General features: G+C 44.6%; 2 protein-coding genes across 4 annotated transcripts in view; one reads left to right on the forward strand and one right to left on the reverse strand.

Annotated features, from left to right (window-relative positions):
- LOC141148504 (sulfotransferase 1C1-like) overlaps positions 1–24,498 on the reverse strand; it is a 58,795-nt gene that overhangs the window by 11,738 nt on the left and 22,559 nt on the right. Inside the window, exons 1-2 of one of the 3 annotated variants that reach the window (XM_073636027.1) lie at positions 13,717–13,775; positions 2,452–2,632 (exon numbers count right to left, since the gene is read on the reverse strand). In XM_073636027.1, coding sequence (XP_073492128.1) covers positions 2,452–2,632; positions 13,717–13,731 — 196 coding nt within the window. In that variant the 5' untranslated portion in view covers positions 13,732–13,775. Of the gene's footprint in view, positions 1–2,451; positions 2,633–6,563; positions 6,759–13,716; positions 13,776–24,498 lie in introns of those variants that run through there. The other 2 variants (XM_073636026.1, XM_073636028.1) reach the window with 2 other exon arrangements.
- LOC141148505 (sulfotransferase 1C4-like) overlaps positions 13,582–24,498 on the forward strand; it is a 56,267-nt gene continuing 45,350 nt past the window's right edge. The window contains exon 1 of the mRNA XM_073636032.1: positions 13,582–13,600. The gene's annotated coding sequence lies outside the window, so the exon portion shown is untranslated. The remainder of the gene's footprint in view (positions 13,601–24,498) is intronic.

Consider the following 24,498-nt stretch of genomic DNA (forward strand, 5'->3'; position numbering starts at 1 on the left):
ATGCCTACATTGGATCGCCTGACCTTGTTCTGTATCCTGAACTTAACTTGAGCCTTCTCTCTGACCTTGGACTGCTTCTTGCAGTTGCAATGAACATGAGTCTACTCTGCCTGCCTTGACCTTGTCCTACTCCCTTCACTTGCCTTGACCCCACATTATTTACCCTGACCTTGGCCTGCTTCCTGCACTTGACTTGAGCCTACATTGCCTGCCTAGACCTAAGCCTACTTCTTTCACTTGCCTTGACCCTACATTACCTGCCCTGACCCTGGTCTGCTTTCTGCACTTGACATGTACTCGAACCTACAGTTGATGTCCTGGCATTGTCCTGCTTTTTGCAGTTGACACAAGCCTACATTATCTGCTCTGATTCAAGCTTCAGTTTTCTTCCCTCCCCATGCCCTGCTTCCTGTATTTGAATAAAGCCTATATAGGATGCCCTGATCTTGTCGTGCATCCTGAACTTAACTTTAATCTTCTTCCTGACCTTGGACTGCTTCTTGCAATGGACTTGAGTCTACATTGCCTACCTTGACCTTATCCTACTCCCTTCACTTGCCTTGACTCCACACTACCTACCCTGACCTAGGCCTGCTTTCTACACTTGACTTGAGCTTACATTGCCTGCCTAGACCTAGGCCTACTTCTTTCACTTGACTTGAGGCTACATAGCTTGTCCTGACCTTGTCCTACACCCTTTACTTGCCTTGACCCTACATTGCCTGCCCTGTCCTTGCTCTGCTTCCTGCACTTGTCATGAACTTAACCTTGTCTAATCTCTTACATTTGACTTGAACCTACACTTGATGTCCTGGCCTTGTTCTGCTTTTTGCAGTTGACTTAAGCCTACATTATCTGCTCTGAATTGAGCCTAAGTTTCCTTCCCTCCCAGTGCCCTGCTTCCTGTATTTGAATTAAGATTACACTAGATGCCCTGAACTTGTCCTGAATCCTGAACTTAACTTTAACCTTCTCCCTGACCTTGGACTTGCTCTTGCAGTGAACCTAAGTCTACATTGCCTGTCTTGACCTAGGCCTAGATCCTTCACTTGACTTGAGCCTACATTGCCTGCCTTGACCTTGTCCTACTCCCTTCACTTGCCTGGACCCTACATTGTGTAAGTAGGTGTGTAACTAGATGTTATTTCCTACCTGCGCAAAAAGTGTGATTTATATTAATATTAATTTAGGGGCTGTTCGTTGTGAGGTTAAAACCTATACAGTGAAAATGAGTGATAGACCGCGCACCCTATAAATGGATATACAATAAAGTGCCAAATGCATTAAAAAAAAAAACCCACTAGATGTCCTTAGCGGATAAATTATACAAATGTGTTATACAAATTCAGAAAGTGCAAAATAAACAAATAAATGTGCATTAAGATTGCCACCTAATGTTTCCATTCAAATGTGTAAAAACTCTTGTCCAAAAACTTTCATCAAGTGATTTCCAAAGGTGCAAAGATCTCATGGATCTGACAATCAAGTGACTGTAATTCTTCCTCCACCAACACCGATCACTCAGCCTACTTACCAGATTTACATGACCCCCCATTACAGGAGTCATATACAGCAAGTGGATACTAGATGTTCCCGTTGTCCGTCTCAGTGACTCAGCAATGAAGCCTCTAGGACCACATAGGAAAGACACCCACAGGATCTCCAGACATCAGTGGAGGGATGCAAAAAAGAAACAGTCTCCCATGGGGAAGTCCTTAGGTCTTTTATTAAAAATAATTGCACTTTACTAGTGTAAAAGTTACAAAAAAGGGAATGGAAGTGGGGAAGCTGTTCTGCGCTCCACCTGCATTCCATTATGGGTGAAAGTGACGTGTCATGCTCGACTACACCCAGTGCGTTTCGTCAGCACGTCTGACGTCATCAGGGGTCTGTACACATTTGTATAATTTATCCACTAGGGACATCTAGTGGTTGTTATTTGGACCCTACATTGCCTGCCCTGACCTTGGCCTGCTTCCTGCACTTGACATAAGCTTATATTGCCTGCCTTAACCCAGGCCTACTTCCTGCACTTGACTGGAGCCTACATTGCCTGTCCTGGCTTTGTCCTATTCCCTTCTCTTGCCTTGACCCTACATTGCCTGCCCTGACTTTGGCCTGCTTCCTGCACTTGACTTGAGCCTTCATTACCTGCCCTGATCTTGGCCTGTTTCCTTCGCTTGGCTTGAGCTTCATCTTGGCCATGTGGAAGGACTTTGATAATAAAATTCTGCTCTTGAACAAACTGATTGAAGGAGGTCAGGTGGGACAGAACCACCCACAGAGTGAATTTTGGCTGGTTCATCAAGAAGTGCCTGAAATTTGCTCTGTGTATGGCCTGAGTAATGCTTTTTTGTTTGCAACAATTCTTATTAAGAAAAAGTAGGGTGACAACAAGGGTAATAAAGATAATTCACGCAATCAATCAGCATAGACTCAAGCCTCTCTTACCTGCCTTGGGATAAGTCGCTATGAGGACATCATCTGGTCTGGCTTGGAATTTTTCAACGCCCTCCCATTGTTCTGCAATATGGTTCATTAGCGGTACTCCATTAACTAAGCACAGCGGGAACCTGTAGAATAAACCTTCCGGGACTTTGTTGAGGATGGCGGCATAATCCTCCTGAGTTAACTATACAAGGAACATCAGAAAAATGGTATGTTCTCACTTATTTTAACCTTCATCACTTGTTGAATATTGTTTTTTAAATATACATATAAAAAAATAAAGAAAGCATACATAAAAAGTCTCAAATATTCTGAAAAAAAGTTGTATTTCTTGTTTACAATAAAAAAAAACGTAAAAGCCATTATTTATATATGAAAAAACACAGGCTTTATATATCATAGAAGACCAGCCAAATTCAAATAGTGAAATACAGCTCTCTGTCTCCATCTGCTGGACAGTTGCTAAATAGTTGTTGAGAAGTTTTGCAATGATAGATTAGAATATCCCTTAAGGAATAAAAAGTTACAATAAAAAAAAAACATGTTTAAGTACTAATGAACTACAAGGTTTTAACACTTTGTAGTGTATTTATAAAAAATTTGCATAGCAAATTCCAAACTCCAAAGACATGCTGGTAGGTTAATTGGCTTCTGTTCAAAATTGGCCCTAGTATATGAATGTTAGAGACCTTGGATTGTGGGCTCCTTGAGGGTAGGGATCGATGTGAGTGTGTGATATATGTGTGGAGCGCTGCGTAAAAATTGACACAGCGCTATATGGGTACCTTAAATAAAAATAGGGATAGTTGTAGACACGCACCCAAACTTGCTCAGGTTGAACTTGATGGACTGGTGTCTTTATTCAACCTTACTAACTATGTAACTATGTAATTTGCCCAGTGCATGCAAGTTTGCAAATGGGGCAGGAAAACAGATAATAGTCTTTTTTTTTCTGAAAAAAAAATAAAAATACCTAATTTGGCCACAAGAGGGCGCCAAGTATCATAGAAAATTGCCCTGATACTTAGCACCATCTAATAATCAAATGCTGTGTTTTAATTTTTAACCTATGAAAAACCTTCAACCAGCCCAGGAAATAGGCTAACATTCATTTTTGTTTTGCCCCACACAGCAAATCTACATGCACTATTACTGAATGAACTGCTATGCATTTTTAAAAAAAAAATAAATACACCACTATGTGTTAAATTTTGATGTAGTGTAGTAACTCTTTACATTTACCCTAATTGTTTTCTCTTCTGGTGGATCCAACAGTTGCATAGTTTGCTTGAAAATAAGACACCTGTCCATCAAGATCAAAAATAAATAAATAAAAAATGGCATCTACAGAACCCCAACCTGCAGGTGATCCAGAGGAAGGCCCAGCACCCTAATAAATTTGGCTCCAGTTATCCCTAATGCTCTGTACACACGACCGGTTTTGCCGTCGGAATAAACTCTGAAGGTTTTCCGCTCAAGCTGTCTTTCATACACACGGTCACACCAAATTCCGACCGTCAAGAACGTGGTGACGTACAACACGTACGACGGGACGACACGTACGACGGGACAACACGTATGACAGGACAACACGTATGACGTCTCGTACTTGCTTCAGAGCATGCGTCATTTTTGGTATGTCGGAACAGCATACAGACGAGCGGTTTTCCTGATAGGAATTTGTCCCGTTGGAAAAATATAGAACATGTAGAACATGCTAATGCCGTCTGAATTTTCGACGTAAAAAGTCCGATGAGGCATACACACGGTCGGAATATACGATGAAAAGCTCCCATCTGACTTTTTCTGTCGGAAATTCCGACCGTGTGTACGGGGCATAACAGGGAAAATTCCTTCCGGATCCCCAAAGGCGATCACACACTCCTGGATCAACAATCTGTGTGGTTCTCCAGCTGCTGTTTTCTTGTTTCTGCTCTTTTCTGGAATCTTTGATGGCTTCAGGCAATGTATGAACAACGGGAGAGTTGGCAGTGTGTCTGTGTACACTGGAACTTGATGTGATTATAGCCGTATTAGTGCAATTGTGACAGAGAAAATTGAGCACAATAACATACAATTTTTCAGGACAAGCTTTCGGGGTGTGTCCCCTTCTTCAAGGTACTGCACCCCGAAAGCTTGTCCTGAAAAATTGTATGTTAGTGCAAATAAAAAAAAGTATCACGGACAGTACTCAATTTACACTGGAACTTGTCAGCTATGACTTCTAGGGCATAGCCTGGCCTTATACCAGGCACATATTAGTCTGATTATTGCCGGTCTTTAAAATGGGTCCATACCGTCCACTGCATTTTCTAACTGCCCTATCAGCACTGTCACACTGCATCTAATAACTACCCTTCCAGTACACACATAGCACAATGGTCACAGCTTATAATGCAAAGAGTGCAGGAGTCAGGAGTGTGTAACACACAAAGCACAGGGGTCAGCCGTGCATAGTGCACAGAATGCAGGAGTCAGGAGTGTGTAACACACTAAGCACAGGGGTCAGCAGTGCATAATGCACAGAGTGCATTAGTCAGGAGTGAGTAACACATGAAGCACAGGGGCCAGCAGTGATTAATGCACAGAGTGCAGGAGTCAGAAGTGTATAACACACAAAGTACAGGGGTCAGCAGTGCGTCATGCAAAGAGCACACGAGTCAGGAGTGAATAGCACATGAAGCACAGAGGTCTGCAATGCGTAATGCACAGAGTGCAAGAGTCAGGAGTGAGTAACACATGAAGCACAGGGGTCAGCAGTGATTAATGCACAGAGTGCAGGAGTCAGGAGTAAGTAACACATGAAGCACAGGGGCCAGCAGAGTGTAATGGACAGAGTGCAGGAGTCAGGAGTGAGTAACACACAGAGTGCAGGGGTTAGGTGGACATAATACACAGAGCGCAGAAGGCAGGAGTGTGTAATGCACAGAGCTAAGGAGTAAGGAGTGCATAGTGACAGGGTGCAAAGGTCAGGAGTGTGTAACACACAAAGCACAGGGGTCAGCCATGCATAATGTAAAGAGTGCAGAAGTCAGGAGTGAGTAACACAGGAAGCACAGGGGTCAGCAGTGTGTTATGCAAAGAGCGCAGGAGTCAGGAGTGAATAGCACAAGAAGCACAGGGGCCAGCATTGAGTAATGTACAAAGTGTGGAGTCAGTGTGTTACTCACTCGGGAGTGAGTAACACACGAAACACAGGGGTCAGCAGTGCACAATGCACAGAGCGCAGTTGTCAGAAGTGTGTAATGCACAGAGCGAAAGGTCCAGGAGTGCATTATGCACAGAGGTCAGGGGGTAGGGCTCTGTAACACACAGAGTGCAGGGGATCAGGTGGGCATAATGCACACAGTGCTGGGGTCAGGAGAGAGTAACACACTCAATCAGCAGATAGAGTACAAACAAAAATGACTTCCCTCCCCAAGCCCAAATCCCTGTCAGTACACATCACTCCTCTTTCTCACTAGTACAGATCCCCCCCCCCAGTTCAGACCCCCCCCCTTAATGAAACTTAATAACCAGAACAGGCAGTTCAGAGTCAAGGGAAGCCCTCCCTCAGCTGTGACTGGAGCAAAGGAGAAGCTAAGGGGAACCTCCTTCACTCTGAACCCCCCTCTATGCCCCCGCTTGTTATGACTGTACTCCTAGCATTGTCACACTGCATCTTATAATTGTAATAATACACTGTCACTGTAGTGTCATGGTAAATCTTCTAACTGCACTCCAAGCACTGTCACACTGAAATGTCAGCACTTTCACACTCGTCTTATAACTGCTTTTCAAAACGGCACCTTATAACTGCACTCCCAGACTGCATGTTATATTTGTATCCTCAGCCAAGGGTAGGCAGAAGAGGCAGTTGCCTTGGGCTCTTCAGCAGGAGGGGGGGGGGCACAAAATGTCAGGACCTGCAACCTTTTCTGCTCAGGTAGTTCACAGCTCATTTTAAAGAAGGTGCAAGCCTTTTGCCTTGGGTGCTAAAGGACCTTATTCCAGTGCTGGGTGAGTACAACACGTTTATTGTGCCTGCGATAAAGTGAAACTTTGCACCACCCGTTCTTATCTCACCCTGCACCCTCACCTCCCTGAGTTCCAAGCTGATCCCTTGCGTTACTCACATCAGGCTCCTGCATTGTGTGTGCTTTCTCTCTCCAGCCTCAGCTCCGGCTCTGCTGACTGGAGAAGCGTCCAAACAAAATATAAATAGGGTGTACGACGTCACAGAGGGTGGGTTCCCCCGGGAGAGTGAATCTGAGGGCAGAGCTCAGCAGAGAGCACACAGCATACTCATGTGCCCGCGTTCTTATTAATAATAAACAGTCCACTCCCGGGGGAAACGAACACAGTAAAAATAATAAACCTTTCCGCTTCCCCATATCAGTCTATCGCAAAGCAGCCAACACAAAACAAAAAAATTAAACCAACATGTGCGTTCACTGGACGGAGTCCTAATTCCTAGACGCACAACTCGTTTAAAAAGGATTGCTCATGGTTGGACTTCTCCAAGATTGTTGAGCATCCAGTCTTATAATTATTATAATTGTCCAGTCGCACCTATCGCGTTTCCCCTGAAAATAAGACCGGGTCTTATATTAATTTTGGCTACAAAAAAAACACACTAGGGCTTATTTTCAGGGGATGTCTTAATTATTTACGGTATGTACAAAAAAGTTCCTCCCCCTGTCAGCTCAGGAGTTAGCATTGTGAAATTCCACTGGGCGCTCACGTGACCCGCCGGAGCTCTTCTTCCCCGCTCCGAATACTGCAGAGGGAGAGGCCGAGATCCCCGCTGACGTCAGCCCACTCCGAGCGTTGCGGAGGGATGGGCTGCTGACATCAGCCAGGAGGAGAAGAGTAGAGCTCCTGGGGGTCACGTGAGCGCCCAGAAGCTCTGTAAATAAGGTATTTTCAACAATAAAGTTACGCAAGGAGACGCACTGCACATTATATAATCTTTTTACAGAACCGATTACATGATTTTACAAGGACTTTAACTAGGGCTTATTTTCGGGGTAGGGCTTATATTGCAGCCATCCCAGAAACTCACAGTAGATCTTATTTTCGGGGTAGGGCTTATTTTCGGGGAAAGAGGGTATGTCTGCACAGAGAGGCTTCTGAGTAAGCCAAGCAAAAACAGAATAGGAATAAGGGCGTTAAACGATGATCCCCTGATATTTTAGATCACAGTAGATATGCAGACAGTTAATCATATCTTGACTGCTGAGGTGCAATAAACCCCAGGTCCATACCATACCAAATTCCACCAACTCTTAACCTTACCCTTTCGTCCCATCCAATAAAGACCACTTACCACCATTAATGTTGGAAAGGGCAAGGCCACAGCTTTATTAACTTGAACACTTTATTAACTTGAACATATAACATTAAATATTCCACAGTGCCAGTCACAGTAGCACTGTGAGCACTCAATTCCAGATGGTGAAGGGAGATAGCTGAGGGGCCTGTCCTTACCATAAGTGCCAGACCGGCCATCTATCTCCCAATTAACATGAAGGGCGTACCTCTTAAGCCATGTTTTGCTGGCAAGGTCACCAAAAACCGCAGCAAGCTGTGACATACCAACCATAAATAGGGCGGGAGGGTGGGCAGCTCTTACCAATCTTCTTCCACGAAAAGGCCCAGCATCCCCTGGGGCATCACCCTAGTGAGCTCAGGCATAAAACCCATCCCGTCCCCACCACCAATCCGCAGTGACCCCATAGTCACCATACTCCGCCCTGGTTATGCCCCCATCAGTCAGGGCTCTCTTTCCCCAGGGGTTCCAGAGGCCTGCATTATTACGAATCGTTAAAAGTGAACATATCACAACAAAGGGCAACATAGGGCCCACATATATAAAAACAAGAATAGAGTTGGTCGTCAGACAATAGAAAATGCCTACACGTTGCGTATTCACAGCCACTTCTTCAGGGCTTCAATCTCTTAGCGTCTGACTAGATACCTTATGTGGCCGTCACATTTGTTTAGGCTCCCAGCAATGGATCCTCGGAAGACCCAGGGATCTGTTTGGTATCCCATCCCTTGGCTTATGAGCGGTCATAACCCTTGTCAGAATTCAGCTGTCCCTGATTTTTCTTCCATGTGTGGGGTTGATGCTCACCCATTTGTGCTTTTGCTTCAAGCATACACACTATGGTCATCCCTGTATGTGCTTTTGAAAGGCTTATTTTCTGACTAGTTGTCAACATAGTCTGCAGGCCTTTTGAGGTCTTTTGTCTGCTCTACTCCAGGGATTGGTTCTTTCTAATGCAGGTTCCCATACACTTTTCTCCCCATAGCCTAAATCAGGGATCTCCAAACTACGGCCCTCCAGCTGTTGCGGAACTACACGTCCCATTAGGCATTGTAAAACTCATTCTTAGATATGACTAGGCATGATGGGAATTGTAGTTCCTGAACAACAGGAGGGCCATAGTTTGGAGACCCCTGGCCTAAATGAATGTGTTGCCCACATACAATGAGGGAAAAAAGTATTTGATCCCCTGCTGATTTTGTACGTTTGCCCTCTGACAAAGAAATGATCAGTCTTTAATTTTAATGGTAGGTTTATTTTAACTGTGAGAGACAGAATAACAACAAAAAAATCCAAAAAAATGCATTTCAAAAAAGTTATAAATTGATTTGCATTTTAATGAGTGAAATAAGTATTTGACCCCTTCGCAAAACATGACTTGGTGGCAAAACCCTTGTTGGCAATCACAGTGGTCAGACATTTCTTGTAGTTGGCCACCAGGTTTGCACATATCTCAGGAGGGATTTTGTCCCACTCCTCTTTGCAGATCCTCTCTCAAGTCATTAAGGTTTCTAGGCTGATGTTTGGTAACTCGAACCTTCAGCTCCCTCCACATATTTTCTATGGGATTAGGGTCTGGAGACTGGTTAGGCTACTCCAGGACCTTAATGTGCTTCTTCTTTAGCCACTGCTTTGTTGCCTTGCCTGTGTGTTTTGGGTCATTGTCATGCTGGAATACCCATCCACGACCCATTTTCAATGCCCTGGCTGAGGGAAGGAGGTTCTCACCCAAGATTTGACGGTACATGGCCCTCTTCATCGTCTCTTTGATGCAGTGAAGTTGTCCTGCCCCTTAGCAGAAAAAAACCCCCAAAGCATAATGTTTCCACCTCTATGTTTGATGGTGGGGATGGTTTTCTTGGGGTCATAGGCAGCATTCCTCCTCCTCCAAACACGGCGAGTTGAGTTGATGCCAAAGACCTCGATTTTGGCCTCATCTAACCATAACATTTTCACCCAGATCTCCTCTGAATCATTCAGATGTTCATTAGCAAACTTCAGATGGGCCTGTACATGTGCTTTCTTGAGCAGGGGGACTTTGCTGGCCTTCACGGCGTAGTGTGTTACCAATTGTTTTCTTGGTGACTATGGTCCCAGCTGCCTTGAGATCATTGACAAGATTCTCCTGTGTAGTTCTGTGCTAATTCCTCACCGTTCCCATGATCATGGAGCCCCAGACCAAGGGAGATTGACGGTTATTTTGTGTTTCTTTCATTTGCAAATAATTGCACCAACTGTTGTCACCCTCTCACCAAGCTGCTTGGCGATAGTCTTGTAGCCCATTCCATCCTTGTGTAGGTCTACAATCTTGTCCCTGACATCCTTAGATAGCTCTTTGGTCTTGGTCATGGTGGAGAGATTGGAATCTGATTGATTAATTGCTTCTGTGGACAGGTGTCTTTTATACAGGTAACAAGCTGAGATTAGGAGTGCTCCCTTTAAGAGAGTGCTCCTAATCTCAGCTTGTTACCTGTATAGAAGACAACTAGGAGCCAGAAATCTTCTCGATTGATAGGGGATCATTAAAATGCAAATCAATTTATAACTTTTTTGAAAGGCGTTTCTCTGGATATTTTTGTTGCTATTTTGTCTCTGTTACTGGTAAAATAAACCTACCATTAAAATGATACACAAATCATTTCTTTGTCAGTGGGCAAATGTACAAAATCATCAGGGAATCAAATACTTTTTCCCTTCACTGTAAGGCAGTGGTGTATTTTGGTTTTATGCTGCCCTAGGCAAGACTAAATTCCGGCGCCCCCCATCTAAATTTGCCCCACCCCTCCTGTTAAAGATCCACCCCTTCATCTGGAAACTCCACCCCTTACTCTTTAGGCTCCACCTCTTCCTATTAGCACTCCACCTGAAGAGTTGGTCAGAGACTGCAGACAACATACAGGAGAGGGTCAGAGACTGCAGGCATGATAGAGGAGAGGGTCAGAGACGGCAGACAACATAGAGGAGAGGGTCAGAGAGTGCGGACATGAAAATGGGTCGTGGATGGGTGTACCTCTGCTCAAACCCAGCCAAACGGAGACTGCACCTGTCCTGCACAAAGCCGAGACAGCCGCCGGGGACTGTTTTTGTGCAAGAGACGGGAGGAGGTGGGGGGGCATTTGTTTATGTGGGGTGGGGGCGGCCTTTTGCCGCCCCCCGCAAAGTGCCGCCCTAGGCCTGGGCCTTGTTGGCCTAGGCTAAGACACAGCACTGCTGTAAGGTATCAAGTCAGACGCTAAGAGATTGAAGCCCTGAAGAAGTGGCTGTGAACACGCAACGAGTAGGCATTTTTTATTGTCTGACGACTAACTCTATTCTTGTTTTTATATATGTGGGCCCTATGTTGTCCTTTGTTGTGATATGTTCACTTTTAATGATTTGTAATAAAGATATGACTTTTTATATAAACAGTCTGTATTATCTACTGTGATCTGAAATATCAGGGGATCGTCGTTTTCACGCCCTTTTTCTTATTCTTTTTTGCTTCAATCACTACTGAGTTGATGACCTCCCGCTGGTTTAGCTTTTCCTATTTGCCCTTTTCATATACCAATTTTACTATTGTTACATCTGAGTAAGTCGCTCGGGTCTTTGACACAGTTATGTACAGTCAGGAGTCTTCCATTTTTGTTGGTTTGCTAATTACAGGGTTTGGCAATAAAAGCAAATCTATAGAAAAAAAGTTTTTCTTAGTTTTGGATAGACCATGAAATTATTAAAGGAAAACGTTGTAGAGCTACCCCCCGAAGGAGCCACGTGAAATGAGTCCCAGAAATGTGTTGACTGTTGTATATTGCCTTGTTGTGAACAAACACCAATATTAAAAGACTTTAAGCTCCAAACTTTAAACTTTAAAAATCCAGAGGTGAGAATTCCCTACAGGAGGTGAAAGTGCAAATTCTTCCTTTATATGGCTACCAGGGGCATAGGTAACAGTTGCAACTATCATAATTAACTGATAACCTGTTACCTACATGACCGTCACATGAACTTTAACACAGAATCAAACTCCTAATTCTTCTTAAAGCTGCCTTTTAGATAATCATTTCAGTGCATAGCTATGTGGTCCACCTTGGACCAGTCTAAGTATGCATATCTTAAAACTGACAGATCCCTGTGGAGGTTGCAAATTACTGTAATAGTTGCTGCTAATACAGTGGTAGCAGCGGTTTTCTGGATCCAGTGCTGAGTGGCTGCAATTTTGCATAGTAACCACAAGAAGGGCGCTATCTCGGCTCTGATGCCAGTGTGAGAAGGCACAACTCTAGTCTCTGCATGCAAGGGTGGCTCCATTGCATGCTGTAAAAGAAAGGAGCCACCCTGAAACAGAAACCTGGAACATGATCGTGTAATCCAGCTTAATTTTGCTTTTAAGCTGAAAGTGATTCTAATGCCGCGTACACACGGTCGGACTTTTCGTCTACAAAAGTCCGACAGCCTGTCCGACAGACTTCCGGCGGACTTCCGGCGGACTTTCGGCGGACTTGCAGCAGACTTTCTAACGAACGGACTTGCCTACACACGACCACACAAAAGTCCGACGGATTCGTACGTGATGACGTACACCGGACTAAAATAAGGAAGTTCATAGCCAGTAGCCAATAGCTGCCCTAGCATGGGTTTTTGTCCGTCGGACTAGCACACAGACGAGCGGATTTCGGGGTCCGTCGTAGTTACGACGTAAAGATTTGAAGCATGTTTCAAATCTAAAGTCCGTCGGATTTGAGGCTGAAAAAGTCTGCTGAAAGTCCGGAGAAGCCCACACACGATCGGATTACCAGCCAGCTTTAGTCCGTCGGCGTCCGTTGGACTTTTGTAGATGAAAAGTCCGACCGTGTGTACGCGGCATAAAACCTAAAGTTTTTTTTTTTTTTTTTTTTACCAAAATATATTCTATGCAACCTTCTGTGCCAGCCCCCCTTATACTTACCTGAGCCGATCTCAATCCAGAGCTGTGCACGAGTAGCGGCTCTCTCAACTCTCTTTCTCCTTATTGGGCAGATTGATAGCATTGGGAGCCATTGGCTCCTGCTGCTGTCAATCAAATTTTTTGACAAGGGAGCAGGGGGGAGGGGCTGTAGACACAGACAGGGCGGCTTGGGATTGAGCCCACACGAGTGCTCCCATAGAAAAAGGCTTTCTGTGGTGGGCACTTACTGAACAGAAGAGGAGGATCAGGGCTGCTTTTTTTCAAGACCACTGCACAGAGCAGGTAAGTATAACATGTTTATTATTTTAATTTTAAAGAAGCTTTAAATAGGTGGGGCCCAGGATTTTCTATTAGCTACTATCGACGTGAATCCTTTATACACAAGCATCGTACAAAAAGATGGGTTATTGGGTGTAGAAAAAGCCCTTCATGAATTGACCTCTATGAAACAGGAACAGATTGATTACATACTTGAAGGCTTACAACTCGCCATGGGACGTAATTATTTCTGGTACAACCAAGAATACTATGTCCAGACAAAAGGCGTAGCTATGGGGGCACGGTATGCCCCAAGTGTAGCCAATCTCCTGATGAACATGTGGGAAAAAGAATATGTCTACGCCAAGAAAAGCACTGTCACACTGAAATGTCAGCACTTTCACACTCGTCTTATAACTGCTTTTCAAAACGGCACCTTATAACTGCACTCCCAGCCTGCATGTTATATTTGTATCCTCAGCCAGGGCTTCACTGAGGGGTAGGCAGAAGAGGCAGTTGCCTTGGGCTCTTCAGCAGGAGGAGGGGCACAAAATGTCAGGACCTGCAGCCTTTTCTGCTCAGGTAGTTCACAGCTCATTTTAAAGAAGGTGCAAGCCTTTTGCCTTGGGTGCTGAAGGACCTTATTCCAGCGCTGGGTGAGTACAACACGTTTATTGTGCCTGCAATTAAATGAAACTTTGCACGACCCGTTCTTATCTCACCCTGCACCCTCACCTCCCTGAGCCCCAAGCTGATCCCTTGCATTACTCACATCAGGCTCCTGCATTGTGTGTGCTTTCTCTCTCCAGCCTCAGCTCCGGCTCTGCTGACTGGAGAAGCGTCCAAATAAAATATAAATAGGGTGTACGACGTCACAGAGGGTGGGTTCCCCCGGGAGAGTGAATCTGAGGGCAGAGCTCAGCAGAGAGCACACAGCATACTCATGTGCCCGCGTTCTTATTAATAATAAACAGTCCACTCCCGGGGGAAACGAACGCAGTAAAAATAATAAACCTTTCCGCTTCCCCATATCAGTCTATCGCATAGCAGCCAACACAAAACAAAAAAATTAAACCAACATGTGCGTTAACTGGACGGAGTCCTAATTCCTAGACGCACAACTCTTTTAAAAAGGATTGCTCATGGTTGGACTTCTCTAAGGTTGTTGAGCATCCAGTCTTATAATTATTATAATTGTCCAGTCGCACCTATCGCGTTTCCCCTGAAAATAAGACCGGGTCTTATATTAATTTTGGCTACAAAAAAAACATACTAGGGCTTATTTTCAGGGGATGTCTTATTTATTTACGGTATGTACAAAAAAGGTCCTCCCCCTGTCAGCTCAGGAGTTAGCATTGTGAAATTCCACTGGGCGCTCACGTGACCCGCCGGTGCTCTTCTTCCCCGCTCCGAATACTGCAGAGGGAGAGGCCGAGATCCCCGCTGACGTCAGGCCGCCCTGAGCGTTGCGGAGGGAGGGGCTGAGATCCCCGCTCACGTCAGCCCGCTCCGAGCGTTGCGGAGGGATGGGCTGCTGATATCAGCCAGGAGCAGAAGAGTAGAGCTCCTGGGGGTCACGTGAGCGCCCAGAAGCTCTGTAAATAAGGTATTTTCAACAATAAAGTTACACAAGGAGACGCACTGCACATTATATAATCTTTTTACAGAACCGATTACATGATTTTACAAGGACTTTAACTAGGGCTTATTTTCGGGGTAGGGCTTATATTGCAGCCATCCCAGAAACTCACACTAGGTCTTATTTTCGGGGTAGGGCTTATTTTCGGGGAAAGAGGGTATGTCTGCAAAGAGAGGCTTCTGAGTAAGCCAAGCAAAAACAGAATATGAATAAGGGCGTTAAACAATGATCCCCTGATATTTTAGATCACAGTAGATATACAGACAGTTTATTTAAAAAGTCATATATGTAAGGAGATTCCATAATACATTGCATTATGATTGATTATTGATTTTACCCTGAGGATATATGTTCAGGTTTTGCTTATTTGCTTTATGATTAGAGAAATATCTTGGTATATGATTAGAGAAATATCTTGGTATATTTTAGTGAATATGACAGACTGAATCTTATGACAAGTATTACTTAATGACTGAATTATCTCACCCTGTCTGTCTATCCCTGTCTGATGCTTTCATCTTAGGAAACATCTGTCTGTGGTTTTTATCTCTGTACACTGTTGCTGGGTATGAGAAGGCCAACGGCAGCTAAAAATAGTTTTTTTTAGGAAGTTGTGGTTGGCCATCTCATGGTCAAAAGACAGTGACAGAAAGTAAGGAATCAATGACCTATTAACTTGAACTAAAGGGGTCAACATTTTAATATTTAAGATCACAAGATGAAGACATTACCAAAATCACAAGATTAAGAAATTACCGAATAATATGCTAATGAACATTTATGTGTATCATTTTGATTGGCCCCCAAATTGGGGCAGAGTCTTGTAAAGACAGCATAAAACAGCGAATCCTGTAATAAAGAATTGTAATCATTTCAGCATACCTAGTGTGTGTATGTGTTATTGATTAACCGCCGGCGAGGACCTCCACTGAGCCATCTCCAAGAGCCTAGGCCACAAGGAGAAGACGAGGCACCTAACAGTTTTTGGTACCAGGAGTGGTGGGGTGTTTTGAACAGGTAAGTCATTTTTAACTCCTTTTTACCTATTTTTGGTAACTGGTGTTGATGCTTGCCTTGTTCAAATAACCTTGTATGTCCACCCACCTACTTACATAACTGTGCCTTCGCAACGGGCTAGGCTGGCCCCTTGGAGGGTTAAAGGGCTCGCAGGTTTTTTGGTTTTTTATAGTCTGACTAGGTTGGTCTGACTGCTGTGTTGAGTAGATATATGTGTGTTTAAAACTCGGGAAGTATAGAATACGCCCGTAGTATAAGGAGTGGCTAAGTGGACGCCCAATTTTTGGGGAAAATATTGAAAAGTGCACTTATTATACTTATTATAACATGTTCATATAATGTAACTTTATTTTGCCACTGTATATATAAGATTTTGCTTGTTTTTCTTTTAGGTACCACCGTAAGTATTTAGAGTGTTTAGAGTATTAGAGAATTAGAGATAAGTGTATGATAATATATGTGTATGACAACTGAATGTAAAGTACTGTATTAATTTAGAGGATTTTTTTGTTAAGATATTGTATTACACATATATGTACTAAATGAACCACATAAGACAGGAGCCTGACTGTAGTGAGATAGCGCCCGCCTGCCCACATTGCACCTTTGGTTTACTGTTCCTTAGTGTTGACAGGACGTGGATCCTGCTCACCACTAGACCAACCGGGTTTTCATACCGACTTGGTGCAAGGGGGGTTTATCCTACCACAAGGAGGGGTTTCCTATACCGAGTACTGAGGGTTAACCTTCATAGCTATATCAGCCCCACAGCGATAACAGACGAGGGGACTTATTCCCAAGTCAGGGAACAGATTATAGCACAAACAGGTTGCTTTCATCTCTGTCCCTGTACTAGACACACACTACCAAGGTTATTGGATGGGGAATTCTGCGGCAACCCAGACCATGGCCAATCCATCTCCCTATGAGTATGTTAAAAACACACTACCGGGGCCACAGGTAGAACCGTTTTGGACACAGGTCAGAGAGAGGTGCCAACAGCTGGGGATACATGACCCAGGGCCAGTGGGACCCTGTTCTGAGGACGAGTGGAAGGAAGTGAGCAAGGTGTGTCAGGTGCACAAGCACTCTTACCCACCTGGGAAATGGGAAGACACCCAATACATGAAAGATTGTTACAAAACATGGAACAAATGCTTAGCCAAGTATAAAACAAAGTATGTAACTAAAGCCCTTACACCAAAACCTGTAAACTCACCCGCCCTATCACCCGAAGCACCCCCCCCTTATGTGATGGTTAAACAGGAGGATGGAACATTGGGTCCATGTCTTCAGCTGTATCCATCTCTGGATCCAGCAGTATTGGCTACCATGGTATATGGGGCAGCTGATCAGGCACAAGTTACACGATGGGAAAACGAAAGTAGAAACAGGGAAGAGGAAGTCCGGGCAGAAGGTATACGTAGGAGGAATTAGAGGAGAAAATGTCTAGGAGGGAGGAAGAGCTAGAACATTACAAAAGAGAGCTAGATAAGAGGGAAGGTGAGATGAGAGAGTATTCTGCGATAACTAAGGAAGAAAGGGATGGAATGTCCCTGGAAGAGGGAGAAGAGGAAGGAGTCAGGAAGTTAAGCCCCAAGGAAAAGGAATGGGAGGAGAAACAGAAAGAATTTAATAAGAGACAGCAGGAAGAGGAAGAAAGGATACAAAGGAAAAGGGAAGATTTAGAGGCGTACGAGAGGAAACTAGAGAAAGAGGCAAGAAGGATTAAGGAGGCCAAGGAAAAGATAATTTCACAGCCATCCACCACACTCAGAAGCCAAACAAAACCGGCCATAAGCCAGAAACCCCCACAGGAGGAAAGGGAGCAGGGTGAATCCTCTACTGAGGAAAGAGAAATAGACATGGAACAGGAAAGTCTAGGTGCCACCTTTAAAGCACCACTCATGCATATAGGGGAGACGGTAGTGCATATTCCCCTACCCCTAGGCACACTGTCAAAAATAAAGGAGTTATGCCCCAGCCCAAAGAAAAGCCCTAGGGAGGCTGGAGCTTTCCTTGCAAAATACAGTGCAGGGACAAGCCTGGATAAAGAAGATATAGCAGGGATCCTTAGTATAGTTGACCCTGACAGCCCAGAAGGGCATCCCGTAGATGCCTTATGGACAGCCCACATAGAAGAAAATAAGGATTGGGTATCTTTTTGGAAAGGTATGGGGAATCATTGGTCTACTATATACAAGGGTTCATCTGCACTTCAGGAACTTGTCCTAGCAAAACAGGGACCGAAGGAAAAGTTCTATGAATTTTGTACCCGGGTATATGGTCTGTGGAAAGCAGTAGATAACGCCAACCCCCAATTGTTCACCACCACCATTATGGCTGGTGGCGATACAAAGGTGACACAGTTGCTTAAATTCACTAATCCAAAGTGGGCAGAACAACCCCCCGATGAATTTATGAAGGATGCTAGGTCACGAGAAACATCAGGGGTATTTGAGCAGAAGGGTGGCATTTTTCCCTCCCTGACACCAACCCAGACTCTGCCAACTGGTGGGACTCCGCCCACCCACATAATGACAATGCAACCTTATCCACCAATGCAATCTTATCCCCCAGATCAGGGTTACCCACCAGACCAGGGGTGCTTTAACTGTGGGGAACTGGGGCACTGGAAGTCCCAATGTCCCTACAGAATTAGAACAAACGCCCAGAGAGGAAGAGGTAGGAATCTTAACACCGGCCCCCGTCGCCTTCAGGATATCAGGTATCCTCACCCACCACAACCCCAACCACCCCAATCACAACCCCAATACCAGCCTCAGCCTAACAGGCCACCCCCACGCATTCCGATGCAGTGGCCATCCGCTCGGCGGACGCCACAATAGGGATGCCAAGAGTACGTCCCGTCCCTCAGCCTTGTGTGTTACAATCCATCATGGAAAAGTCTTCCGCAGGTACTATTGCGGGTAGACAATCACCTGATATGTCTATTGTTGGATTCAGGGGCTACATTCAGTAGTTTGAATGATGCCATATATGATACACCGCACTGCACTGAGGGAAACTCTATTGGTATAAATGGGACATCAATTACCCACCCCATCACTCCACCATTGCCCGTGGCCACTCCAGAAGGGCAGGAACTGTGTACCCAGAGTTTTGCTGTCCTTGTGGATTGTCCAGTATCTTTAATGGGGAGGGACCTACTCTCAAAACTGAATATCACCATTAAATTTGACAGAGGGGGCTCCCTCACTGCCAGCTCACCGTTCTGTGATTTACATGCTCCAAAGAGACACACTTTCAGGGGACTCTTTGCATCATTACCACCCACTCTAGAAACACATGCCATATGGGCAGACAACAAAGGGAGTGTGGGTTTTATTAACTGTACACCCTACACACCACAAATGCGTCCAGACGCTGAAGTACAATATCACAAGCAGTACCCCCTGCCACTTGAAAAAATTGAAGGCATCACACCATTAATCAATGATTACATAGCAAAAGGGATTCTAAAACACATTATAAGCCCCTGGAATACACCAATCTACCCTGTGAAAAAGGCAAATGGGGAGTGGAGGCTTGTACAGGACCTAAGGGCCGTTAACAAGCAGGTTATACCTCTGCCACCTTTGGTAGCAGATATTTCTTTCATCTTTTTGAAAATACCTGCTGATTCCCTTTGCTACACAGTAGTAGACCTGGCGAATGCATTTTTTAGCATCCCGATCGATGATGGGGTATTGCCCATGTTTTCATTCTCATGGGGGAGGGGAAAGCAGTTAACCTGGTCAAGATTACCGCAGGGGTATGTGGACAGTCCAGCAGCCTTCTCCATGGTCCTTAATGAGACAACTAAGTCATGGACTGCTGATCGCGGGTCGGTACTAATACAGTATGTGGACGACTTGCTCCTGTGCAGTCGATCTGCTGAAGATTGTGCGGTCGATTCCACATCTCTGTTACATCACCTGGCCAGGTCTGGCCACCTAGCATCGCGGAAGAAGATACAATGGTGTCAAAGTCAGGTAGAATACCTGGGATGCATTCTGAAGGAGGGAACCAGGCTGGTATCCCCCAAACGTGCCGCAGCCCTGCAGGCTCTCAGTCCTCCAAGAGACAAAGCAACTTTGCTCTCATTCTTGGGCGCAATCGTATATTGCCGCCAATGGATCCCAGATTGTTCATATTATGATGGCATTCTGAGGGAGGCTACCTTGTCCACCGCCCCAAAGACAGTAGATTGGACAACAGAAAGGCTCTGTGCTTTTCAGGCCTTGTTACAAAGTCTGACTCAGGCCCCCGCCCTGGGATTGGTAGAATATGGCAAGCCCTTTCAATTATACTGTGTGGTATCGGGAAATTCTTTTGCTGCGGTTTTGACACAGCAACATGGAACCGGGTACCGACCAGTCTCCTATCTCTCAAAAAAGTTGCCTACCCAAGTACAAGGGATGCCATCTTGTCTACAGAACCTTGCTGCTTGTGCTATGGCAGTTCAGGAGGCTAACAAATCAGTATTAGGCCATGAACTGACTCTCTACACTACTCATTCAGTAACTCACCTCCTGCAAAACATGAACACACAGCATATGACAGCACAAAGGCTTAGTGGGTATGAGATCACACTTCTGAATACTGATAACCTCACTCTCAAACACGCACCACCAAGTAATCCCACTGTCCGTCTTTTGCACTCTTTGCTCAGGTTACCGCGAGACCCTGATCAGAAGCACAATTGTGTTGAACAGGTTGCAGCAATAACCAGCCCTCGCCCAGATCTCACTGACATTCCCCTACCAGGGGTACAGGACGTCTTCATAGACGGCAGTTGTACTCGCCCCTCTGATGCAACATTCCTGACAGGGTACGCCATTGTCCAACTCCCTGATGTGGTGTTGGAAGCAAAAGCCTTACCACCCTCCTCGGCACAGGTAGCAGAACTGGAGGCGCTCACAAGAGCTTGCATACTTTTCTCTGATGAGGAGGTAAACATCTACACAGATAGTAGGTACGCTTTTGGTGTCACGCACGACTATGGCGTAATATGGGCGAATAGAGGATTTAAAACCGCTGACAACAAGCCAATCGCTAACTCTACGCAAATTAAAGCACTCCTGCAAGCGATTCTTCTCCCAAAGAGGATAGCGGTCATCAAAGTAAAGGCACATTCATCAGATAACAGCAGAGTTTCCAAAGGAAACGCTCTGGCAGACAGAGAAGCAAAAAAAGCCGCTGCCCTATACATTGGTCAGCCAGCCCCCACAACAATGTTCTTCAAAGAACATTTTACATCACCCAACTTCAAAACCATTGTGGCACAAATACAGGGATTAGCTGCAGAGGAGGATGTTTCTTTTTGGGTCAAGGATGGCTTGACCAAGGACCAAGAAGGTCTTTGGTCAAAAGAGGGGAAGATATTGGGCATACCAGAATCAAGCAGTGTTCTCATACTTTCCTATCTCCATGGTCCAGGACATATAGGTACCACCGCCCTAACAAACATATACACAAAGTCTTTCTGTACGAACAACTTAAGTAAACAGGCAAAACTCCTCACCAGCAGTTGTCTGACCTGTGCACAAAACAATGTCCAAGGGAAAAATCATGGATTACATGGCCACCTGCCCTCACCCCTGGGTCCCCTAACAGATTTGCAAATAGACTTCACACACATGCCCAAACAAAAAGGCAATTTGAAATACCTTTGCGTGATCGTATGCAAATGGTCAGGTTGGGTTGAAGGTATTCCATGTACAGGTGAGACTGCTAAAATTGCTGCCAAATGCATACTGAACCATTGGGTTTGTAGGTTCGGAATACCAACGGCCATATGGTCAGACAGAGGGCCTGCCTTCAGCTCCTCTGTTACACAGACTTTAGCTAAGCTACTAGGCTTACAGTGGAAACTGCACATCCCTTACCACCCACAAAGTGCAGGGGTAGTGGAAAGAATGAACAGGAACATTAAAGACAAGTTAAAAAAGGCCACGGGGGGCACCATGAAAGGATGGTTGGATTACCTTCCTTCTGTCCTATTTCAGATCAGAACAACACCACATGCTAGAACAAAACTCTCGCCCTTTGAGATTTTGATGGGAGTTCCTGCAAACATAGAGCTGCCCCTCTTAGATCAAAACACTGACATTAACATCTATTCTCAACAGGAAATGTACGTGAAAAATCTGGTAAGTATGCTACAGGATATGAACGAACAAGTCTCTGTCACCTTTTCTCCTCTTTCAACAGAACCTACTCATCCCTTCATCCCAGGAGACAAAGTACTGGTGAAACAACTGGCACACAAAAAGAAGGTTGGACCCATTTTCTCTGGACCTTGGAAAATAGAGAAGGTTTCCAGAACTGCTGTACTGACCGATCTAGGAAACACCTGGATCCACGCCAGCCGGTTAAAGAAGTGTCCACAGCAACCCCAGACCCCTGACCCTCCTCCAGCACCCCAAGACTCCTCTGACCAGGAACAGCGACCAGATTTGAAGGACATTCAAGAAGGCATAACACAAATCTCTCTGGACGACGAGACCAATCCCCCACCAACAAGAAGAAACGTGTAACAGAACTTTGCACACAGTACCTGACAAAATGATTTCCACCTTTGTGTCAGGAAAAACATTATGCTTCTGGACATGTCTGATTCTGATAGTATTTATACCTACTTGGTAGAATGACCATTTCGATGATATCGAATGGTCAAAGGGAGGTTTGTAAGGAGATTCCATAATACATTGCATTATGATTGATTATTGATTTTACCCTGAGGATATATGTTCAGGTTTTGCTTATTTGCTTTATGATTAGAGAAATATCTTGGTATATGATTAGAGAAATATCTTGGTATATTTTAGTGAATATGACAGACTGAATCTTATGACAAGTATTACTTAATGACTGAATTATCTCACCCTGTCTGTCTATCCCTGTCTGATGCTTTCATCTTAGGAAACATCTGTCTGTGGTTTTTATCTCTGTACACTGTTGCTGGGTATGAGAAGGCCAACGGCAGCTAAAAATAGTTTTTTTTAGGAAGTTGTGGTTGGCCATCTCATGGTCAAAAGACAGTGACAGAAAGTAAGGAATCAATGACCTATTAACTTGAACTAAAGGGGTCAACATTTTAATATTTAAGATCACAAGATGAAGACATTACCAAAATCACAAGATTAAGAAATTACCGAATAATATGCTAATGAACATTTATGTGTATCATTTTGATTGGCCCCCAAATTGGGGCAGAGTCTTGTAAAGACAGCATAAAACAGCGAATCCTGTAATAAAGAATTGTAATCATTTCAGCATACCTAGTGTGTGTATGTGTTATTGATTAACCGCCGGCGAGGACCTCCACTGAGCCATCTCCAAGAGCCTAGGCCACAAGGAGAAGACGAGCAACCTAACAATATATTTATTACGAATCGTTAAAAGTGAACATATCACAACAAAGGGCAACATAGGGCCCACATATATAAAAACAGAATAGAGTTGGTCGTCAGACAATAGAAAATGCCTACACGTTGCGTATTCACAGCCACTTCTTCAGGGCTTCAATGTCTTAGCATCTGATTAGATATCTTATGTGGCCGTCACATTTGTTTAGGCTCCCAGCAATGGATCCTCGGGAGACCCAGGGACCTGTTTGGTATCCCATCCATTGGCTTATGAGCGGTCATAACCCTTGTCAGAATTCAGATGTCCCTGATTTTTCCTCCATGTGTGGGGTTGATGCTCACCCATTTGTGCTTTTGCTTCAAGCATACACACTATGGTCATCCCTGTATGTGCTTTTGAAAGGCTTATTTTCTGACTAGTTGTCAACATAGTCTGCAGGCCTTTTGAGGTCTTTTGTCTGCTCTACTCCAGGGATTGGTTCTTCCCAATGCAGGTTCCTATACACCAGGGGTCTTCAAACTATGGCCCTCCAGTTGTTCAGGAACTACAATTCCCATCATGCCTAGTCATGTCTGTAAATGAAGATCCCTGCTCTACACTTTTCTCCCCATAGCCTAAATCAGGGATCTCCAAACTACGGCCCTCCAGCTGTTGCAGAACTACACGTCCCATGAGGCATTGTAAAACTCATTCTTAGGCATAATGGGAATTGTAGTTCCTGAACAACTGGAGGGCCATAGTTTGGAGACCCCTGGCCTAAATGAATGTGTTGGCCACATACAGTGAGGGAAAAAAGTATTTGATCCCCTGCTGATTTTGTACTTTTGCCCTCTGACAAAGAAATGATCAGTCTATAATTTTAAGGGTAGGTTTATTTTAACTGTGAGAGACAGAATAACAACAAAAAAAAGCCAGAAAAAATGCATTTCAAAAAAGTTATAAATTGATTTGCATTTTAATGAGTGAAATAAGTATTTGACCCCTTTGCAAAACATGAATTAGTACTTGGTGTCAAGACCCTTGCTGGCAATCACAGAGGTCAGGCATTTCTTGTAGTTGGTTACCAGGTTTGCACACATCTCAGGAGGGATCTTGTCCCACTCCTCTCCAAGTCATTAAGGTTTCTACGCTAATGTTTAGTAACTCGAACCTTCAGCTCCCTCCACATATTTTCTATGGGATTAGGGTCTGGAGACTGGTTAGGCCACTCCAGGACCTTAATGTGCTTCTTCTTTAGCCACTCCTTCGTTGCCTTGCCTGTGTGTTTTGGGTCATTGTCATGCTGGAATACCCATCCACGACCCATTTTCAATGACCTGGCTGAGGGAAGGAGGTTCTCACCCAAGATTTGACGGTACATGGCCCTCTTCATCGTCTCTTTGATGCAGTGAAGTTGTCCTGCCCTTTAGCAGAAAAACACCCCCAAAGCATAATGTTTCCACCTCTATGTTTGATGGTGGGGATGGTTTTCTTGGGGTCATAGGCAGCATTCCTCCTCCTCCAAACACGGCGAGTTGAGTTGAT

The sequence above is a fragment of the Aquarana catesbeiana genome, linkage group LG06 (genome assembly GCF_042186555.1).
Source record: "Aquarana catesbeiana isolate 2022-GZ linkage group LG06, ASM4218655v1, whole genome shotgun sequence".
NCBI lineage: Eukaryota > Metazoa > Chordata > Amphibia > Anura > Ranidae > Aquarana > Aquarana catesbeiana.